This window comes from Larimichthys crocea, chromosome VIII (genome assembly GCF_000972845.2).
Source record: "Larimichthys crocea isolate SSNF chromosome VIII, L_crocea_2.0, whole genome shotgun sequence".
In the NCBI taxonomy this organism is placed as follows: domain Eukaryota; kingdom Metazoa; phylum Chordata; class Actinopteri; family Sciaenidae; genus Larimichthys; species Larimichthys crocea.
Window position 1 is genome coordinate 12,818,650 of NC_040018.1, and position 22,673 is coordinate 12,841,322.

At 39.3% G+C, this 22,673-nt stretch overlaps 1 protein-coding gene across 5 annotated transcripts in view; it reads right to left on the reverse strand.

The window, feature by feature from the left end:
• sbf2 (SET binding factor 2) overlaps positions 1-22,673 on the reverse strand; it is a 113,572-nt gene that overhangs the window by 68,400 nt on the left and 22,499 nt on the right. Inside the window, exons 3-4 of one of the 5 annotated variants that reach the window (XM_027281664.1) lie at positions 21,968-22,084; positions 4,559-4,644 (exon numbers count right to left, since the gene is read on the reverse strand). In XM_027281664.1, the coding sequence (XP_027137465.1) occupies positions 4,559-4,644; positions 21,968-22,084 (203 nt within the window). Of the gene's footprint in view, positions 1-4,558; positions 4,645-19,683; positions 20,081-21,912; positions 22,085-22,673 lie in introns of those variants that run through there. The other 4 variants (XM_027281665.1, XM_027281666.1, XM_010730859.3 and 1 more) reach the window with 4 other exon arrangements.

The window sequence follows — 22,673 nt, forward strand, 5'->3', positions numbered from 1 at the left end:
ATTGTAAACGGCACTGTAAGAACTGTCTAATTAAAACATTTAACACAACACAATTAAAATACAACTATAGATCTCAATAAGTTTATGGAATGTCAGGAAATAGTCTTTAACACATTAGCACAGCTGATCAAAGCTGGCTGTGCAGTTACAACTCAAATCAAAATGTCCAAAAAGATAAACTGACTGATTTGAGTCTTCAGAGGAGACATTTTGTTTTCCTACGTGTGAAATGTGACCATACGGAGATAGCAGGGGTGAGTCTGCTGACAGATCATTGTCTGCAGACTACATGTAGTGGACTGACCCTCATGTTCAACGCTGAACTTTGTGGTGCTTTGGAATGCGTTTCACCTCTCGGCCATTGTCGTCAAGACATCTCTTTTCACCCAGAAACGCAAAGGTCAAGCTAAGCATATACATAAACAGCTATCCATTTCCATTTAGTGCACATTGTCACGTTTGTTGGATGGCAAAAGATGTACATCTGGTCGTCTTACACTGAAGACTTCATACCTGTAATTAATACAGCCCATTAAACATGAAAGAAAACGGTGCCTGCGAGATTCAGAAAACATCTGAAAGAAACAAAGATAGCACACGAGAGAGAGAGCACGTTAACACAACTCACAAATCTACATTTGATTTGTCATCTACAAGCAAGCGGATGTTATGAACGTTCACATACTCCAAGCATTAAACACATGGTGCTAGTAATTAAACAAACAAACTCAGCAATTAAACAGTGAACAACAAAGTCATTCCATGCATTCCTTTCACATTTGTGTGAAAAAAAAAACAACTGTCCAATGATTAATCTAAATAAACACATTTAGTCACTGTCTACTCATCCAAATGTTTTTGCTAATTAAATGGAGCATGACAGGTATTACTTACGTCACTAGACATCGGTCAGCTAGTTGCCGGAAGCTCCAAATTTCACTTAATTTTTCAAGTTCAAGTCGACTTCATCATTATTGTGTTATTCATTTAAGCAAAGCCAGCACAGCTACCTTTATCTGTGACAAGATCCACAAGATCCACAAGATCCAAGCTGCTCGTCGTAATGAAAATGAAAAAAAGCTGAGTCAGAATCAAGACCTTGCTAGTGATTATACAGAACAATTCATACCAAACAAGGTTGAGCGTGATAGAAAAAGTGACTCGTTTAGTTGCAATGATTAATAAATTCTGAGGTGTTCTTTAGTTTTTTACATTAATAAGGTCCACCGTGACACTACCACTACCCCCAGAGCCTCTGTCCGTTTACAGTATACCATGAGGACTTGATACTGAGGGCGGAGGTGATGGAAATATACTAGGTGAGCAACGCACTGACCTCCATCTACAGACCTGGCTCATCCATAACAGATGAGGATTTGAGCTGGTTCCTATCATCATCACTTGCCTGAAAAGATTAGAAACACATTTTTCCTTGCACAAGTTGTAAATGCTTTTTCTTGGTGCATTCCTCATCTGTGGTTATTTAGTTTGCTGGGGGCCTGTTGTGACCACAAAATGCTTTTCGTGCTCGGCTTCATCCACTGCGTTCTACAGATGTGTTTCTTAGTGTTTGTAAATGAGTCATTTTCTTTTTCATGGAGTAGAGAAAATCTGCAAATAATAATGGTTTACATACCAGCCCAAAACGGAGCCAAAATGCAAATTGCTTAGTGGGTCTGTTAAACACTATGGTGTATCTTCATTAAAGCTTCAAAGTTGGAATTTCAGTCATTTGGCTTTTGACCAAAGTTTGTCACACACCACATAGTAGGAAACAACCCACTCTTTCCTGTCCTTGCTGACTCCTCTGGGTGCTTTTTTCATAGAGAATACTCAAGAGGTCAACATATTAATCTTTTTCAGTAATATTTTACTGAATAATATACTTGTGCATATACTTGTATCTCAGAACATGAGCTGTCTAACTTAAAGCAAATATTTGTGGTATTTGCCAAGAATGACAAAAAAAAAAGAAAAGGCTTGCATTGAATGCATCCTCTTGTTTCAGCTCCGGCTTACTGCCTTCAATGAGAAACATCATGCTTTGTGCTTTCTTTGCACACTGGGGATTGCAGTATGTCTCAATTTCAGTGCAGGCTGACACATAATGAAGGAGCATTGGGGGATCACTTCAGCAAGATGGAATACAAAAAATTCACACCCACACCCATACAGGCACAAAGCAAAAAGGAATATTGGTGCGCGGGACCTCAATGACATCTGGAAACACTAAACTAATAGATTTAGCTAAACTTGCGGCTGTGTTTCTATATTTAAACTCTATGAAACCATGACAGGATACTTGAGGGATGATGATGAGAGAACAAATTTTTCCTGATTCATCTCTCAGAGTCACTGAAAGGTTAAACACTGATGCTAAGGTTTCAGCCTCATATCAACCAAAATCTTTAATCTTTTATAGTTCCTCCAGTCATATGTTGGCCTTGAGGAGCCCTATGCTTTGCAGCATGACACACCACTGCTCGTCTCTGAGCAATAATTTACAAGACATTCTTGATGGCCACCAACAGAGTGAGTTACACAGGAAGACGCCTGCATGCCATTTGAGCCACCCACTCACAATATGTCTGAAATAACAGCCTCACTTGTCCTCAACTGCCTTATAAATACCATTGCACAAACAAGAGTCACAGTATAATAGATTATCTTTGACCAGGACTGCACGGAGCCAAAGATTTCAGCTACGATAACTTTTGGCCATCATTTATCAGTCATCGAAGGCAAACAAAACAATACACTGTTCATCCAAAAGAATTTATTTCCAACCAAAGTTCAATGTTAAACTCCGTAATCTGAAAATACGATCAGATTATATCCCCACAAAAGATCCTGTTATGGTAAAAAAAATGCCATTACCTCATCTGAAATGTTGAGGAATGCCTGATGTTTAGATTAGCTCTCTTCATTTATTTTGGCTCATCTGACCCATGTTATACAACTTGTTGTCCTCTACACCTGCTGCTGCTGCTGCGCATCACTTGGCTCCTAAATGATGTACCACTAGTTGTGATCTCTGACCCCCTATGGCCTCCACCAAATGCAAAACATACCTTCAGCTGGAAGCATGCAAAATTTATTTTGGCACAGCATTTCCAATCATTGACAGCGATGGATCCTGTAAATCCTCCCTGGAAAAATACTGAACAAAAAGGCTTCTTTTTAGAGTCATTCTGCTGTTTTCTCTCCTTGTTGTCTGCCAAGATCATTCAGCTTAGTCATTAAAAGCTTATCTGCAGTAGCCAATATAAATGAACAAATAGAGATATAACACAGGCACTAATGTCCTGTGCAGTATGGTACTGTTAACTGCTAATGTTGCCCTAGAGATTGGCAGTTTTTCCCAGTCCTGATAAGCAAATATTTGTCCATTCATTGCATTGTCCGTGTTATGCATAACAGACCCACTGTCACAGACCCCCAAGGGTCACTCTCCATACAAGAATAAAGAAGAGAAGCAATTATTCATATTCCTGAAGAGAAGAGACAGCAATGGGAACCAGATAACAGGCTAAACATTATGTAAAAAAAAAAAAAAAAAAAAAAGAATCTGAGGAAAGGTTTCCCAATTAGTGAACGTGGAAAGGGTTTGAAAACAAACTTTTGAGTAAACATTCATTATGAATTTATCTGAAACAGGAAATACCAATATCTGCTGCACAAGCTATTTTTATTAAGCATGAAAACCCCTTGGGGTGTAATCTGTCACTTTGTGACACTGAAAATTTTCATTTTAATGAGAAAAACATTCCTTCAGTGCAGGTTTAATGCAGAAGAAAATATTCTTCAGCATCAAATGGAAACTGCCAATGGGTAAGAGGCTTCAGGACAAGGACACTCATTAACTAAAAACACACTGTACAACTTATGCACATCACACATTAACTGATCCAGAGATGTTGTCTGCTCTCCTATTATGAACTGTGAAATTGTGATGTTGGTCTACGCAGTCAGCAAGGACATAAGTCACAATAATGATACAACCATTAAAACAGCAGTCTGTCAATTATACCCAGAGTCACATAAGTCATTTGTACCAGTCATCAAATCAAACTAAAGGGAGAGGGAGGTCAATTTTTACAGTTTTCTTAGTTAAATGTTTGCAATGTAGTATGCGTGTATGTAGAAGCAAAACACACAGAGGGACAATGAAGAGCCAACTGACTGACATTTTTGACTCTGGATGTTTGTCTCTGTCCAAATATTATCACATCAACTCTGAGCGCTCATGATGGATCAAATTCTTACGCAATCATTGATTGATCATTAACTTCTCTAAACAGGAAGCACTTTTATTTGTATTTGATATAAAGCTGCGGTGCTGTCAGGTCAAGACAGAGTTTGGTTAGGTGAGTCAGTCTGAATCATAAAAGACTAAAACATATCCAACATGTTGCAACCAATTTGTCTTTAAAAAGCATTTTAATGTTAGATGCGAAGAGAACAACATCTCAGCAGGTATCTATAGTGTACTTGAAATACCATGCGAGTATAGCTTTGTTCAGTATGAGTTAAAAGGAGTTCATGGTTTATCACTCACCATCTCCACCCCCTGAGGAAAGGCGGTTCCATCCCAGTCCTTCTTGGGGAATCGCTGAATGATCTTTCCACATCCCTCCCCCGAACCTGCAGACAAATAGAGATGAGGATCTGTCAGTCAGTGCAGAAGACAAAAGAGGAGAAATATCACCATTCATGGCTGAAATTATTGGACGAGACCCTGCTCTGCCCTTCTCTTCTCTTTGTGACAATAGCTCAAAATCTTTCATTCAATTCATCTCAATTATAGGTTATAAAGTTATAAAGTGCTTTACAAAAGGGTAAAAGGTTTAAAGAAAGTGGTTAATGGTTAAAAGTAACCATACCCAGCTGAATGTTTAGCTTTAAATATGGGTGCACTGATAAATGAAATCTGAAATAGTAAATTCACAGTTGTAATAGTCTACAATGAGCCTACTGTGTTGTTTTTAGGCTGTGAATTATCAGGACAGCAAAAAAAGAACAAAAAGAACCAGTAGGAGCACCGTTTAAATACCAGAGAGATGAGAAGTATCCGTGGCAATCCGTAAAAATCCTTCCTGTCACTACTTACAGTCAGATTTGAGAAAAAACTAAGAACACACTGTGCCGGTTAATTTCACCTGATGCCAAGTCAAATCCATATTTTTAAGGTTTGACACAACATGACTACATGTACTACAAAACAAGACAAAGTGGGGAATCAGCAGTACAGGAGTAGTTCGTAAATGTCAAAACAGGTCCTCAGCAACAATAAAGCTGTGTATCTCACCCCTTTGGTTTGGGATTTTCTACCAATACAACAGTAAGTAAGGATGGAGTTACGTAGAAATCACTTTGGGTTTCACAACCGCCTATGTGTTTCCTGAAGTGAATTGAAGATGAAGCAGCTTTGATGAAGTGTGAGTGTACAAGTGGGGATGTAACGATATGGAAAATTTGATATCCCGATTATAGTGACCAAATTATCACGGTTAATAATATTATCTTGATATTCTTAATTGCTGTACAAATGTCCAAAAAACACATACATTGAAATAATTTCATTAAAATCTTGTGATTTTCTTATCATGCTAAAACATTAGAAGCCAAAATCTTATCAAAATGAACTTTTCACATTAAAAGGGGAAAGCAACTGGCACAGAAAGATAATTTATTTTAAACATATATAAGAAGTGTGCCTGTGTGAGTGAAAGGAGTGCCTGTAAGAGGAAGTGAGTGTATGTTCTGTGAAATTTCACTGCAATTTATCATAATACCGGTAACCATTACATCCCGAACGTTCTAAGAAAACCATTCATATTCAGTTAAAAAAGGGAATTGTGAAAAAACATAAACTGAAAAAAAAAGGACCTAATATGTTTCACATCCGTGAATTATTAAGTAATTTCTGTAGAATCTGCAGCGCAAATTCCCGTGAACATATTCTGTCAAATTTCAAATACAAATAAACTCCTGGTACAGATGTAGCAACTTAAAAGTTCCCGTGTTTCCGTGACGGAACCGTGACGGGACCGTGGCTGGTCCGTCACAGGTCCTGTCAAGGTCCTTGGCTGGTGCGTGACCGAAATGTAATCCCCCGCGATGACGTAGTCAGTGAGGCCCCGACTGGAAACGCCCCTAAGCAGTCTGTTTGAAAACCAGCTGCAATGCCTCATTTGTCCACGGGGAGGAGCAGTGATGTTCCGCTCTCACCGTCGACTGTCTAAAGACACATCTGAACAGATACGCCGGGGTGAGCTGATCAGCTGATCAGCGGATCAGTTGATGGAAAAAAAAAAAAGTTGTGATAAGATAACACTGAGGCAGCAACAAGAACATGCCAACATAAACGCGTTATTAAAGAAAACTCCGCTCGTAACGTCCGTAACATAGCCTAGATGTTGTTGATTTAAACAGTGACCATAGGCTAAATGGCGTAAAGCGCAAATCGAAAGAATTACGGGTGAATCAAGTATGAAATAAGTCAAGTATTTTTGGTTTTAATAAAGTTTGCAGTATAAGCTTACGAAACCATCAAACATATATTTAGGCATTCCATGAAACACTTTATTCGCAAGGAGGCTAAGCCAGGCACAAAACAGGAGCTCGTCGAGGACATACAGACGTTTTGGCAAAGGAGAGTCACCGTGGACTTTTGCAACAGACTTCTCTCTGGACTTTAAAAAGCTGTGCCGTGTATTATTATAATGGAGGGAGGCATAGTGGAAAATAAACAGTGGTGTCCATGTAGAATAAAAACATAACATATATACTGCAAACTTTATTAAGACCAAACATACTTCACTTATTTCATACATATTGTAACGGGCTGTGTATACACTGTGGCTGTTGAGTTGTGTTCAGTAAGTTAGGCTGCAGTGTATGGGGTGACGCCTGGGGGGGTGGCGTTGTTAGAGGCTGTGAAGCCTGTCAGTCATGGCAGTTGCCATGGCGATGAGGGGCACGAAGTAGCTAATGTGTTAATGTTATATGCTGCTGTGCTTGCCTGGTTTTATTGTTTTTTTGCCGTTGGCTACGGCCACAGGAGCCTGTGTTCCAGATTAGGAATAAAGTCCAGCAAAACCAGTTGCTTCGTAGTTTCATTGTTCCGGGTCACTACAATATTCTTTCCATTTACGCCATTTAGCCTATGGAATGGAATCACAAGGCTACTGTATAGTATGCAGTACTCAAACCAGCTGCATTCTCCGCTCTGTGATCTGTGACACTGGGAGACCAAAAAGCCCATCAAGTGCAAACAATGAGATGCTAATGAGGTTTGTATGGTTTACCTGGCCTAAAGCGTGCACTACAGTAAATACCTGCATAACAAAGGGCTTCCAAAACGCTCGTCTCTGCAGCTCTATGTCGCACAACAACAACGAGCCCTCCCCTCCAAATAAACTGTTAATTAAAAATAAACCATCGCTTGTATCTGCAGGTCTGACACACAGGCCTGGCAGCCCTGAGACGTCCGAACCGTTTTTTGTAACTTTTTTAAGGGTTAGTTTGTTGTTTACATGCAGATAAACGAGAGAGAGGCGCGAACACAAGAGAAGAGACGCTCCTGTAATTATGCAAAGACTAGTGGTGGCCATAGATTAGTCGCGCCAATCAAACAGCTGATTGCGCCAATGCCGGCCGGCATTAGCGCGATCAGCTGTTTCTCTGAGTAAACAAAGGCAGCTGTCCAGGTGGAAGCGGCATTTAAAAAACATCACCAAGAAAAACCACGAGAAAAACACGACAAAAGCACAAAACTCTCTAAACTGCTATAGAGATCAGGACTCCACGGAGTTACAGTGAAGAAAACAAAAACGAACAAAAGAGAAAAAGAGTAAAAAGTAAAAAAGCGACCTGAGAGGCTGGAACAGCTTTGCAAATAGATTAATGGTGATATTTTTTATCGCCCGATAAGAGTCTCACGTTAACGCAGCACGTTAACGCCGATAACGGCCCACCGCTAGTAAAGACAGAACAGCCTAGATGTTGTTGATTTGGTGAATGCTGACATGTTAGATATAAACACCTTAAATTTAATTTCAATTCATGAACATCGCTCAAATCATACGGCTACTGTACAGTATGCAGTAGTCAAACCAGCTGCATTTTCCGCTCTGTGATCTGTGACACTGGGAGACCAATAAGCCTGTTACTGTAAGCGCAAACAAAAGGTTGAGCAACGAGAATGCTAACGAGATGTGTAAGCTACGTCATCTCCAGGTAGAACAACTGTAAAAAAGTTCTGTGAGAGAAGCGCCATCTCCTGGTCATACCCTGTAATTACACGAATGGGTGGAGTTACAGTAAAAAATAGACACGCCCGGGAGAAGGAGGGGGGTCTCTCCTTTCCCGGGACTTTGCAGGGAACCGGCTGGAACTCAGCTGGAAGACGGCTGCCATTCAGCTGGCGTTCAGCTTGAACGGGAACTTTTAAGTTGCTACTACTGTAAGCATGCTGGTACTGATTAACTCAAGATGTTTCAGGAGGAATGTGGTTCAAAATGTGAGAATTGGAACTAACACTACTAACACAGAGACGGTCACAGGAACGAGAAGGCCAAACTTTTTTTTTTAAGATAATGTTCTGGCAAACATTAAACGAAGCTGACCTCTTTCTTATTCACTGTTCAATCACAAAACCACCAACCCACACCATGCTGCACCTACAAATACTGCATCTTGGTATGACTTTGACTACTGTAATGTCTCTACCCAACTTGTTTTCTTGAGACCAAATGAAAACTCAAACCTATTCTGTTCATTGGCTCAAAGCAAATCCCACACCTCTATTTGTCAGCCAATTTGATGGAAACTAAAAGCATGCAAAACATATGTATTTATACATATTCTTTTATGCCTCCATTTAAATCTACATGATGTTGAATGTTCAGAATTATTCCGCAATACACACCACTGTGTTTCTAACTTAGAATTAAGTTGCCCAAAAACATCAACATCAGCAGCTTTGGTAGTGTTTTATTAATGCCGTAATACAAAGTCTTACATGTTAGATACATGACACTGCACAAGTGTTTAGACACTTGTAGCGTGCATTAAATGCTGAGAGAGACAGCTGGACACTGATCTATAGCAGGTGTTGTAAATTTCACATTCAGCCATACAGATGTGCAAGGTTGACCATCGAAAGCTTTACCAGTGAAATAACTCCATCGGATTTCCCGAAGGGCCCCATTGTGGCTGGCTCTTGCAAAACTCTGTACATTAAATTGGTTGTAATAATTTATGTCAACATGAGTGCAAAGAGAAAACAATATGTATTTAGGAGTTGATGTACGACTGCAACATTCTTATTTAACAATCTGGAAAGCAAATAAATGGACATTTTATCTCATTTAAGAAAAATGTCCTTCATTAAACATGCCAAAAACAGCATTTTAAAAGGCCTGTTTCACAATATGCACTTTGTCACACTGGGTTGTCTGACCCCATGACTTCATCTCAACATTATTTTAAACTCTTAGTCACTCTTTGACAGTAAGGAACACTTTCTATTTTTCAGCCAAGGGGAAATGGTCTCCTATCAAGAGAGTAAGAGACAGAAATTGTATACATGTGGCCCATTTCTTAAAATCCATTTAACCACGGATGAATAGATATATATGGGGACCTTTTTTTTATACAATCTAGCCCAAATTCCCAATTCAGCATTCTGGCTGAATCCTGCCTTTGCTGGAGTCACACATGGTGCAGATAGTGTAAGCTTTTTAAAAGCCCAGTCATCCTAAAAATATTTGAAATTGGCATGGATTTTATCACCTAAAAAATAAACTACAACCAGCTAAACAGCATTTACTCCTAAGTGTGTACGTGTGTACATAGTCAGCCATTTATCATGCTGAACTTTTGTTACTGTTCATCACAAAAAAAGCAGTGGGGTAAGATCAATTTTGCTGTTCAGTGCTTTTCAGCTGTCTCCACAGGCAAATGCCTTGACTCAGCAAACTGCTTAGCAGACTCTTTATGAAGCGTCTATGTCACAGTTTGGCCCGAGGTCAGATACCATGCACAAGGGAGGCAAAGTGCTTCAACAAACGGGAGAATGAACTGCTATACATCATCATAATGGCATGAGGTCCTCAGTGACCGGCTGCAGTCCTCCTGCACCAAGTGCCTCGAGTCTGCTGTCAACAACTCCTTGAAACCTCGACCCAATTAATCATGATGAGGCTTCCTGAGTGTGGACAGGTCTTGGTCGGGGAGTGTATAAATATGTTTGTTTGAACATAAGGGAGCTGGAGGATGGGTCTACTTTTGCCTTTGTTCACCTGTAGAGGCAAGTAGAGCGTGTTCAGACACTGCATGGAGACTGGTGCTAGAAGAACACTAGTCTGTCTGACCATTACGTGTCCTCGGGTCTTTACAGATCCTCTAATCGAAATCACATGCGTCGAGTGCTCCAAGTTCAAATTTTCAGCCACGGATGAAAATAAATGACAGAATTCTTCACATACCACAAGGCTTCACTCTTGAATTAAAACAAGCCGTGCTTTCAAATACTACCCCCCTGACAACTATAAAGAACCCCATCAGCGAGCATAATAGAACCCAGGCCTGAAAAGGAACATGCTAATTTGAACATCCGCTGGCAAGACACGAGGGAGGTTAAGTCCAAAATCAAGTTTATTTATTTATTTTTTGGCAGAAGCTATTTAACCAACAAGTACAAAACCCGTCCAAGCCCACGGCACGCGTGTGCATGTTTAAGAGCATGGCTCATTTCCAGCTCAATACAGCTCAACCTGTGTGTGGTAAAACTGGACAGTTTTTCAGCTTTCTGATGAAATACAACATGCATTTACATATTTTTGTTTTTTTCTGGAATACATTTAAAGGACACGTTTATTAGAAACTGCTGACTAAACAGCTTTTAATTAGTGTCATTAGTGGTTTGCACAGTCATTCTACTTCTATCAAACTTTTGTGTGCATGGACAAATTCTTGTAAGCTGTTGTGGGATTCATCAGTTTTTTCCTATTACCAAAATACGAAAACAAAATTTACAAAGACCAGGGACTGATACCGTGAAACCCACAAATTCTTACTGAGGTTTGTGGCGAGTTCTAGGCCATGAAACGACTTATAAAACACACAACTGGTAAATATCAGATATTAATTAGTTCAGCTGCATCAGTAGTTTTTAACACTTTTGTCAGGTTTCTTTGTGGTTTGTTCGAGCAATAAAAAAAATGCCCTGTGATTTGCTTGATATTTAATGATGGCATATGACATAAAATAACCCTGTTTTATATAAATTCTTCTTAGTCTGCTGTGGAAATCCATAAAGCAGTACTAAATAAACAGGTTTTACATTCAGAACAACAATATAACAAAATAAGCATCAAGTTTTGATTAGTTGATTTGGATTTTTTGGGGGGGGTTTTGGCATTCTGGCTTTATTTAGACAGCATCAGCTGGGGAGAGGCTGGAAAAAAAGGTGAGAGAGGGTGACATGCAATAAAGGACACAACCTTGATACATATCATGCATTCTACGTGCGTGACCAGGGGGCCCAACTTTGATTTATACGTCCACATCCGCTTATTTCAGCTGAGAACGTACTGTCATTGTACAAACAGTCTTTCCTATTTGCATACACTCATTCAAAGTACATTGGCTACATGTTTCAGTAGGGTTTTTTTCTGGGAGGTGATCACGCACAGCAGTACGCACGATCAGTCTGTGTACGGTTAGGGCTGGGTGATATGGCTTATAAACAATATCTAGATGCTTACTCAGGATATGCCACAATATATGATATATATCTCTCGATATAGACATTTTCTCTAGAATAACATCCCATGAATTCTCGACCAGTGCAGACACATGATGCCACAGCAGAAAAAAATGTTGTATGTTGTAATGTCGTATTGTCAGCTGCTAACGGGAACCAACTCGGCTGTAAAAACGCTGTGTAACGTTACATAAACAAGTTGTTGTTTTTATTTCTTGGTGTCAGACACATTGTCACCTACTGGAAATACTGGTTGCAATACAACAGTTTGTATAGTATGAGAAATCACAGGAAGTCCTATGTCCCATTAAGGCTAGCTTCACAGCTTTTAGTCCAAGACAGAACAATGTAGCTCAACTGGCTTCCAGCACCAGCTGCATGTTTAAGATATGGTGGCTATGAATCAGAAGGGAGTTGACTGGTGAAAGTGAAACATGGAAGTCTATGTTCTGCTCGTTCAGTCGTTTGATAAAAGACCTTGATAAATTGCTGATTAAATACATTCAGAGAAGATTTGAACTGCTATTTTATCTCATTTTGGTTTTAGCCAAAACTGTTTGGTGGCCAAAAAATTCTCGATTCTGGAAGGTTTTCTGAAGCGGTACCAGCTGAAATCAACAAGATAATGAATCATCACTGCATCTTACAAAAAAAATTTCATTTAATAAGATCATAAAAGTTTTAGTGTATAAACGCTTTTTGAAAAAAATTGCAGAGACATTCCAAACATTTAACATTTCCTTTATCAGAAACCCAACTGGGACTTGAGCCATTACTGCAAGTCGGCACACACACGCACACACAAATATCTGACTTCAGCACTTAGAAAGATTGAATGTCCCTAATAATTTATCACTGAGTTGCGTGATTTAGCATACTCTGAACAACAAGTGAAAAAACACAGAGGGAAAGTTGTTAGTCTTTTTGATTAGAGCAGATGTTTCTCCTCTTAGAAAAAAAAAAAGCTCCATTCATCAACTTGATTTATCTTCCTGCTGTTATTGTTGATTAAAATCAGCCATATGCTTATTTTACCATGTATGGACTGACCACCAGGGGAGTTTGCGTCACACTCACGTCAGCATCCAACCTGATTTTGGCCCAGCCGTGCACACAGGTGGACTGTTCTGGAACAATTTATAGGTAGATTATATGAAATGAGAAAATATGGCTACATCTCAGTAAAATCATTACAGATGCTGTCATATTGTCTTATCCATTATTCCAACAGTGACTTTGTATGGACCAGCTCCATATTCTATCACTCTGCTATTCAGCTTGAACCAGTTTCAATTTCACAACTTAAAACTGACATGTTAAGTATTGCAGAAGTTACACATGCAAATTCTTTAAAATCATAGTTGAGTGATAGGAAAACCCAGTTTGGTTTCCAGTGTGATCCCAATCAGGAAACTAAACTGTTCTGGATGTTCTGTGTGGATGATATGCAAAGGAATAGGCTGTGGTGTTGTTTGCATGGCAAAAGGGTATCGGAGATTAGCAAACTGATGATGTCATAAATATCAAATTCAGGAAGCTTTTCAGACGCCAACGACAGCTGCAGGGCAGGAAAACTATGTAGAGAGATAGACACTGGCTTAAGGTCATGCCCAGGTCAAAATGTTGGGACAAAAGAAAGACATATCACCCCAGAAGGGAACTTCAAAAATATTAAATACCACATAAATAGTTTCTTAAGCCTCCCCCCTTTGCTGATGTTCATAAATATGAAGGATTGTTTTCCACATCTAGTATATTAGAAGACACATTTTAACATTCCAGACTTGTGGTTCCCAAGTGGATTTCCATCAGGATCCAAAGTGGAAATCGTCATGATCAACTTAACATGTTTAAATAAACAAGTCAATCATCTTTTCATCACTCGCTCTTTCCCTCAGTTCAAGACAAATAAAAGCAGTGTTGCTCACTAGTACCAATGCCACAGTCATCACTCAGTCAGTCATGGTTTGAAACCTCCTGTCTTCTTCTTGTGAACCCCGGTTGTAACTGCATATGGTGGTTCATCCAAAAAAACAACTCTCCCTTTTCCAGCTTTCAGCAATCAATTAGATGCAATTCATTTCACAGCCCCTGGTTACATCCGTTGATATACTTGATGTATTAATCCTTGTCAGACATAAAGACATAGCTATTGCAGTCACACAGTCATTCAGTCTTATCATATTAAGAAAATGATTAGCCAACTTCAGAGAAATGTTTTGTAGTATTCTGCTTTTTTCCAACTGTATCCACCAACCTATTTTATCTGCCACATTGGATTCACTCTTAATGTATTAGATAATATTACTCAAATGTTTCCTGACATGAACTTCAACATCATTTGCATAACCACAAATGAAATCACAGAGCTCAGATTGTACAACAACTGTGTGGAAGGAGTGTAACAGTAGCCAGTGGAGTTTCCCTACAAACCAGTTTTAACCTCTACAAGAGAGAGGAAGGAACTCCTCCATTGTGGTCAGGATGCCTCTCACCACAAAGTCTGAATCCAAACGAGAAGCTGCCAAATGTGGAGCTAAAAAGAAAACAATCAATGGAGGCAGCAAATCCAAGATGTAAAATAAAGGCAAAACAACTCCACTTCTTACTCTTAGTAACAACACTAATGTGACACTTTTGTTAAACACAAGTAGCCTGTTGGTACTGAAACAATACAAGGACTGCCAATAGTTTTTCTGATAAATCTTAGGGTCAAAAAACAGATGCGAAAAAGTGAAACTCAAAGTAAAAGTTTGTGTTTTTTTAACAACCAATCGATTGGCTGATGGGTGAAAAAAGAGCACATTATCTGTATTTTAAGTAAATTGACCAGTCCACTGAGGGCACTTTAGCTGCTTATCAATGTGTTACACCACATTACCAAGAAAATTAATTCCTGCAGTTTCACCATTTCTCTTTCACATGTAGTTACATGCAAGGAAACGGTGCAATGGAAAGCGTCTGTCTTCTGAGGCTGGGGGCTGATGTCACGATATATGCTGATTCGTTGACATGTTAATCATTTTGGAGTAAATGTTCACTAACTATTAAAGTCAGGACTTCCTGATTTCATCGTCTATAATACGATATTAAGACAAAACCACATTTGTTGAGTAATAATACATCAGGGTTGCATATGTCCCTCTGACACCTGAAAATAATGGATGATGAAGCACCTTCCTCCTTGTGAAAGTTACACCAGCAGTGATCCAATTCTTATTCGAACAATCTCTAAGAGCATACAAACCAACCAATCGAGCTCTGGGTCATGCAGAGGTTGTTGTGTTATGTGATAATCAGCCTATTGCAGTGTTGGTTACAGTTATATTATTATTCATACAAAAACACAGAAAAGTGAATGTAGCATTTTAGCATGCCAGTAAAACCAATTACTTCCTATTAAAACAGTTGTCACCACCTTACCGCCACTGTCCTTTAAATCACAGATTTCAATCCACTGTAGTTTCAGAGTATTTACTAAATATGGTAGATGTTAGAAATGTGAGATAATAGAAAAACCACATACATTGCCTGATGAGTTCTGGATTAATTTCAACATGTGTTTATGTTACTGCTGATAAAATAAAAGCAGACTGCAAGACTTGACATGGAATAACTAATGACTTAGAAAACCAACCATAACACATGGCAGCACTTCAAGATCTGGCATCTACAACATGAAATCAACATCTCCATCTGATGGAAGAGCAAGTCTCTAAAGTCAGCGTATCCAAACAATATTTACTTTATGGCTTTATTTAGCCAAAATTAGTCCTTACTAAGTTAACACATGGCTTTTAGCCGTCACTGTAGCATAAACAAACAACTGTCAAATATAATCTTGGGCTGATTTTGTGGAGTTAATGCTTTGTTAAACCTTGTTTACAAAACATAATTTTAGACAAAGGCTCAAAGGTTATAAATATAAAAGTGAAACCACTTGATACAGATTACAGACAGCTTCCTAAGTGTGAAAAACGCATACACTTTTCATATTCTGGAATTTCTGGTAAGAAAGTTAAGAATCCCAGATTTCACTTCATGTTGCATCAGACAATGCTGCAAGAAAAAAGCACAATATTTCATGCAGTCAGTAACAGCTAAGCTGTGCAGACATTCCCCGAATTGAGGAGACCATCGTTAAAGCACAGAAGCTAACAGATGTGTGATCGTTAGTCAAACAGCCCTTAAAGCTAATCAAAACGATCCGGTCAATGAAACTATGAACCCTAACTGTGGAAGACCAACTCAAGCCTGAAAACCCCTTTATAGCCTAGAATTAAAGGCAAGAAATGTCTAATGATGGAGTTCAGCATATAACCTTAGGGAAACAACCATCGAGACAAACCACACAATCATCAACATATGCTTTTGCCATAGTATTCCCAACCCGATGAAATGATGAAGCAAAAACAGCAGACAAAAACATGAACCTCCAGAGGTTCTAATTCTGGTTTTGTTGTTTAAAAAAGGGATTTTTTTCTTTTGCCAAAACACTTTCCTTGTGGGTGTGCCGAGAGAGCCAGCACAAAAACAAACACTCTTTGAGGAGTTGTAACAGAAAGTCAATTCATCGATGTTTAGTTCATCAGAGTAGAAAACCCAGCATAGAGTCATTCTTTGAAAACATTCTTAAAAGGCATATGAATCTGAGTCATGCACCATGACAACAAAATGATGAAGACACTACTCCACATTCAAAGCTTTAAAACTTGGGTCTCTACAGATATCTGCAGATGGAAGTATTTTGCCTTTGAACATTTGGAAGTATTTAGTATTTAGTAGAATTTGTTATTTTGCAGGATTATTCTACGTTACATAAGCCACTCCCCGAGTCCAGACCAGAAAATCCAGACCATAAAGACACAGACAGAGTAGAGACTGGGTACCGTGTCTGTGAAACACATTCCAAAAGCAGTTTGATTCAATAAAGAGTGATGATATTCATCCAATAAAATGTTTGAGAAAAGCAGCTGGGCAAATTCCTCTTCTTCACTTGGCAAATTATAATTTATGGTGAACAGCACGCCAGACCATATATAAAGTCTTGCCAATAAAGATAAACAGGGTCCTACTGCAAAAGGAAAATACAGAATATAGAGCAAGTTCAACACAGACTGCATCCATCTAAACCGACGGTTCACATTCCAACATTATTCATGAAAATAATTCCACGGTTTGTGGCTCATGACATTGGCCCCCAGGGAAGCAGACTCTGGTCCAATTTCTAATGGAGGAATCTGCCTCTCAGGTCATGTTTCCTTTTATCATACCCCCTGCATATTCATTTTCACATATACGACGTACTAAAATGACAAACAGCGTACCTACAATTTTAAGGTCAGCAGTAAACTAAAGAAGTAGAAGTTGCCCTCCTTTCATTCTTTTTCAGTCTGCTGGTGCACAGCAGACTGCAGTGATTTGACCATTATTTATGTGCTTTTGGATGAAATTTTCTCCATAAATCACCTGACTCACTATGAAAGTATTATAAGTGCTCTTGCTGGAGACACATACCCTGGATGTCTATTCATTCTCAATGAGTAAAAAGGAAAGAGAAATATAAGTTAAACAGAACTAGGCCATGCAATTACAGGGTAATAATCCTAATTGAATTTAGTGACTATCTTTACTACACAACATTGCATCTTCAAGCCCACTGCATTGTATCTGCCTGTAATCCGTCCTCCACATCACCCAGTAAGCAGCATCATCACCACTAATACTGCACACTGTTACTCCTAATGACACCAGGTGCTTTAAAAGCTTTGTTTTTAATATTTTACTTAAGCAATACTCCAGTAGTGTGTTACAATTAAACTAGTAGTATGTTATTAAAAGGTGTACATTTAGAATTCACACAGACTAATTTTGCTATTTTTTACAGTGCTGAAGTCTGATTAACTACAAGTTGGAGCTAAGGCCACTCCTGCACAGATTGCAAGGTTAACGTTACTTCCAACTGATCCATCCATAGTAATCTAACAATGAGAAGTGGGTCAGGCCAGTAGAGCAAAAGCCAGGGCAGCACACGAGGCTTGGTGATGACCCACGTAGGGATCCCTGGTTAGAATTAACAAGCAAGGTGAACGGGTGAAAATCTGTTGTCTAGACAACATGCTGCACGTTTAGTGTGACCAGCTTGGCCTCTATAAGCCAACTTAACTTAGCTCTGGATAGTTTAGAGAAATAAATAAAAAAATCATTGTTTTATTTACTTCTGCATTTCAAACCAAAAAGTAATTTTCATCATTCAAAATCACTTCCACTTACAAACAAGGGCATCTCTGCAGGGCTCTAGCCCAAACCAGCAATTGATACGCTACATTACACACAGCAAAACATAATAAAAGCAGACAAATACAATTCAATAAAGACTTGGGGATCATTTTTGTCCTCCAGGGAGGCTTACATGTGGATAAGACATAAGCCTGTCATAGCGCTCTAATCGACCACAATCTGAAATGGCAGACTTTATTACTTGCTCTCTCTCTCCACAATCAACTTCATCATCATCATCATCATCATCACCAGTGACCAGTGGAGCAAAGCAAGCAAGAAAAAAAAACTTAAACTCATGGCTTCCTTGTGGTGAGACTGTCTGAATGCAAATCCATTCAGACCCTTCTGGTGACGCCAGGAACATTTTGTCCCGGAGCACAAAAAATTCATTTGTCAGCTGGCGCTGGGGATGCACAGAGCTGATGAAAGACAGTGTTTACCTTTTGTGCATAGCAATCTATGGTGACTAAGAGGATTCAGCTGCTCTGGCCCCTCTTTGACACACATGGCGCTGGACGGCGGCCACTGAAAGAGGCTCGGAACTTGAATTTGTTCCCTGAAGGCAGACTTTCTTCATATTTTTTTCTCCAGGCTGCTCACTGAGCAACACTTCTTAGTGGATTCTCTAAAGTGGATGAGTGGTGATGAGTTGCAGAGGGTTAGCAATTGGGGGGAGAAGACTCAACGGCCGTGCAACGCCAAAAAGGTTTTAAGCTATTTTATCTGGAAACGGTTGGAAATGTGTGCAATTCCCGGTCTTGGATGAAAAGAATGTGGAGCTGGACCTGAGGCATGGACATCTCCATGTCTCACTACAAAACAACAGAGGAAGGAGGGAGAAGAGGGAAGAGGATCTGGCTGAACACAGGGACTGCCTTTCCTCGCAGCTGTATAACGTAACGCCCATCGTGAAAAAAAATGGAGCACTCTTCCGGCAAAAACAAATATAACACAACAAATCATTGACAGGTGCGGCAGCAGCAGTGGGTAAAAATAGACCCAAAACACAGCGTGCTGGACGGGCGAGAAAAGAAAAAAACGCTACCAATGGTTACGCAATGAAAACACACAAAACATGGATGCAAACACTGGATACCAATCCCGTCTGCAAAGCTGACCCCCCTGCTGCAAGCACAAAAAAAAACTAAAAAATATGATCGAGGAGGAGCAACATTTGATGATCATTAGCGATCATTGTTGAGCGAGTGTGTCCCATTAGCTGGCAGTGAAACCAGCCTCCGGAGCTGACAGGAGCACAGTCAACAGGCACAGGATGTGACAGATTTTTTTTGAATCCCGTGAAAAAAAGTTTCGATTGATCCAAGATAAATATCGCGACCCGCCGTGTCTCAAAGTGTGTGTGTGTGTGTGATTGTCATCAGACCTGATCTGTAAACACATGTCTGGATGATGATAGTCACTAATCTGGTCGGTTAATGAGGGAGGAAAAGAAAAAAAAACAAAAAACAGAAAGTGTTCCCAGACTCGCCTGGTAGCTTGTGTGGCTAACGTGAAGCTAAGCACAAAGCTATCTAGCATCAACATCATCACACACACTGACTGAACGGCCTGGACACAAACCACAGCTTTGCACTTCAATCTGCGAGCCGCCCCGCCGCCGAACTTACCGGCTTTCTCCTGATCGTATCCCACGACAATAAAATAGTCAGCCAATCTAGCCATGTCTGCTGCTTTTCCCGAGATATACCAACACAATTCAGCATTTTTCCTTCTTCCAAAGCACAGCCATGTTTGACAGAAGGAGTGCCACTGCGCTTGCGTGCAGGAGCGGGAGACATCCATGGGCGTGGGCCCTTGCGTTTTTACAAATACAGCACTGTGTCCCCGACAGAGCCTCTTTCTGGCTCTAAATCAGGGGGTCCCCACCTTATTTTAGATCAAGACCAGGCGAACAGACAGCTGCCAACACCACAGTCATACTACATTTTACTGTAACAGCGGGAATATGTCGGTAACCACAGTGGGAACCCTATTATCATGGCCGTGATTACTGCCTGCTTAATGTAAGAGATGTGAAAATTACATTTCCCTCTTGGGAGCTTTCCAAGAGCTGCTGGACCTGCCCCAAAGTTCTGTTTACGATGAATGAAACGCTCAGAGAAATGTAAGAAATAAACCATTATAAATACTCTGAAATAAATACATGAAATGGCAATATAGAATATTTACAATGTGATTTAAACTAACAATAATACTGCAAATTTAATTAATTTAGAGAATGCCAGGGACACTTCAGTAGAGGACCTCAATTTCAAGCTCATCATCAGTACAAAGGAATTCCAGTTTGTATTACAGATTTCATTCCAAGCAAATACACAAAAACTCACTCGGATAAACTTTTCCCGTTAACGTGATGAATCTGTCCCGGTTGCAACATTAAGACGATCACATGTTTGTGTCCAAAATGATTGCATTTTCTGGCAACAAAAGAAAAGAAAGAAATGTGTCTTTTAAGTTGCTGTAAAAAGCTGAGCTGGGATGTGATTTGACAAACAGCGTAAGCGACCGGGTAAACTCCTGTGGTTAGTACAAAATATGAAATATTTATGAAAACAGGAAAAGCTGTCACATGGAATAGCACATGAACGTCGGCACTACAGCTAATTTCTAACACACGAACCACTGTCCCTGTCAACAATAGCAGGAACACAGCAGGCAATTTCCATTGTATTTTCACTCGCTCTACATCTCTCTAATTTATTGTTGTGTTCTGTCATCTCTCTTATTATTTTTTGTTTGCTAGTAAGAAGATGATGAAGACAGGGGTAGTCAAACAGCTGAACCTGAGCCAAAACATTAAGAAATACTGTTTATCATTACAAAGGAATGTTAGGAAGCCACAAACAACAAGTCATGAGACCTCAAACAACAAGTCATGAGTCCTCAAACAACAAACATTTCCAGGTGAGAGGTTCAATGTGGCATTCTAATATTTATGAATCATGTTTCAAATGTGTGCAATTGGGGTTGACACCCTGTTCTTTTCCTGGCACATGCGACATAATTGCTCAGGTTTCCCGTCACTCATACCTGCTCATGTGTCGAGCTTAAGGTCGTCGAGTTAAGTGTCATCCGATGACAGTAACTCCATGAAGAACAAGCAAAGATTTCTATATAAGGAGCCAAAAAGGAAGAGCAGAATTTTGTTGTCATGATTGCACAATCTCCTGTTATAAACTCTGGTAAAGGGATTACATGTCTGCCAGAGGCAATTATCATTACAAAGTGCTTACAAAACCTTTGCTGTTTTACAGCACATATGTTTGACATTTATGTATCTGTTTGAGTTTAAAATATGACACCATGTGTGGAATGAGCTTGCATGAGATATAAATAAACTCACAAATGTTTTGTGTAAAAACAATAAGATAGGAATAATTGAATCCTGATAAACTAGTGTAGAATGTCAAATGTTAAGTAGTCAGGTATGCCTGAAATTCTGTGGAAATACGCCGTTTTTCCCCTTTCATTGAAACTGAAACAAGAATCAAAACTGAAAGCATTTCATCTACTGTTAAAATAATTTACACCACCCCTTACAGCACAGGAAATTCCACACTGATCAAACTAAATGGGTTTTCACTGGTATTTACAACATTACATAAATTGAATGTACGGTAATGTGTGATTTTATTCTTTCTCAAATCCTGTCAAGTGTCTGAGGTGTGGATTATTTGTTCATAACACACAGACACACTGGTCTCACAGAAACTCACTGTGGGTTCGTAGGATAAAGGTTATAATAGACAAATAGTTGTTGTTTTTTTCAATGCTCTGATTTGAAGTGTCATTCTTTCTGTGTTACATTAACTTAATTTGTTTTAATACAGACTCACATGGACATAGTGTGGTCATGTAAAACATGCTGCATGCAGGTTCAGAGTGACTCACAGTGCTGGCCATTACATGAAGTCAAATAATGTGAGGGGGTGATATCCTCTGAGACAAAGAGGCAGACTTGATGGCTCTCTCCATTACCACCTAATAGATTCTTGTGTATGCATACCTAAGAAAAAAGAGTGAAGTCATATTACATATAATTTACAACAGAAACAAATCAGCACAATTATTTTTTTAAAAATGTCTAAGCCAATATGGTCCGTACGTCATAGTTTGTTGTTCAAGTTCGTTTTCTGACTTGAGATTTATTTTTAGATAATTGTAAAATTCCATTTCGCATTTAACCAAATAAATTACACAGTGGGTCAAATATCTGCCTTTTACAAACAAATACACTGTGTATATTGTATTTACAGTTGGGCACACTTACATATTTAATCAGTTACTCAATGCTTGTTTCTTTCAAATCTCAAATTTATCATCCAGTGTATTTCAAGCTTATGTGGAACTTCACTGTGTCAGGGAGTGCCCTGAAAAGACTGTGGACACATTCCATCGATTTTATTTTATACAATTAGCCAGTTGGACTGAAAGAACAACAAAAACTATACATAACTGACCTTAAAGTTCAAATACAACAAGATGAATGTTTGAACCCTTTCTTTTGTGATTCTGTACATTCAAATACACTCCTATGAAAAGCAGTCAGCTGAGATGAACATATTGTACTCTGACTGGGACAGTGAGTACAGTATAT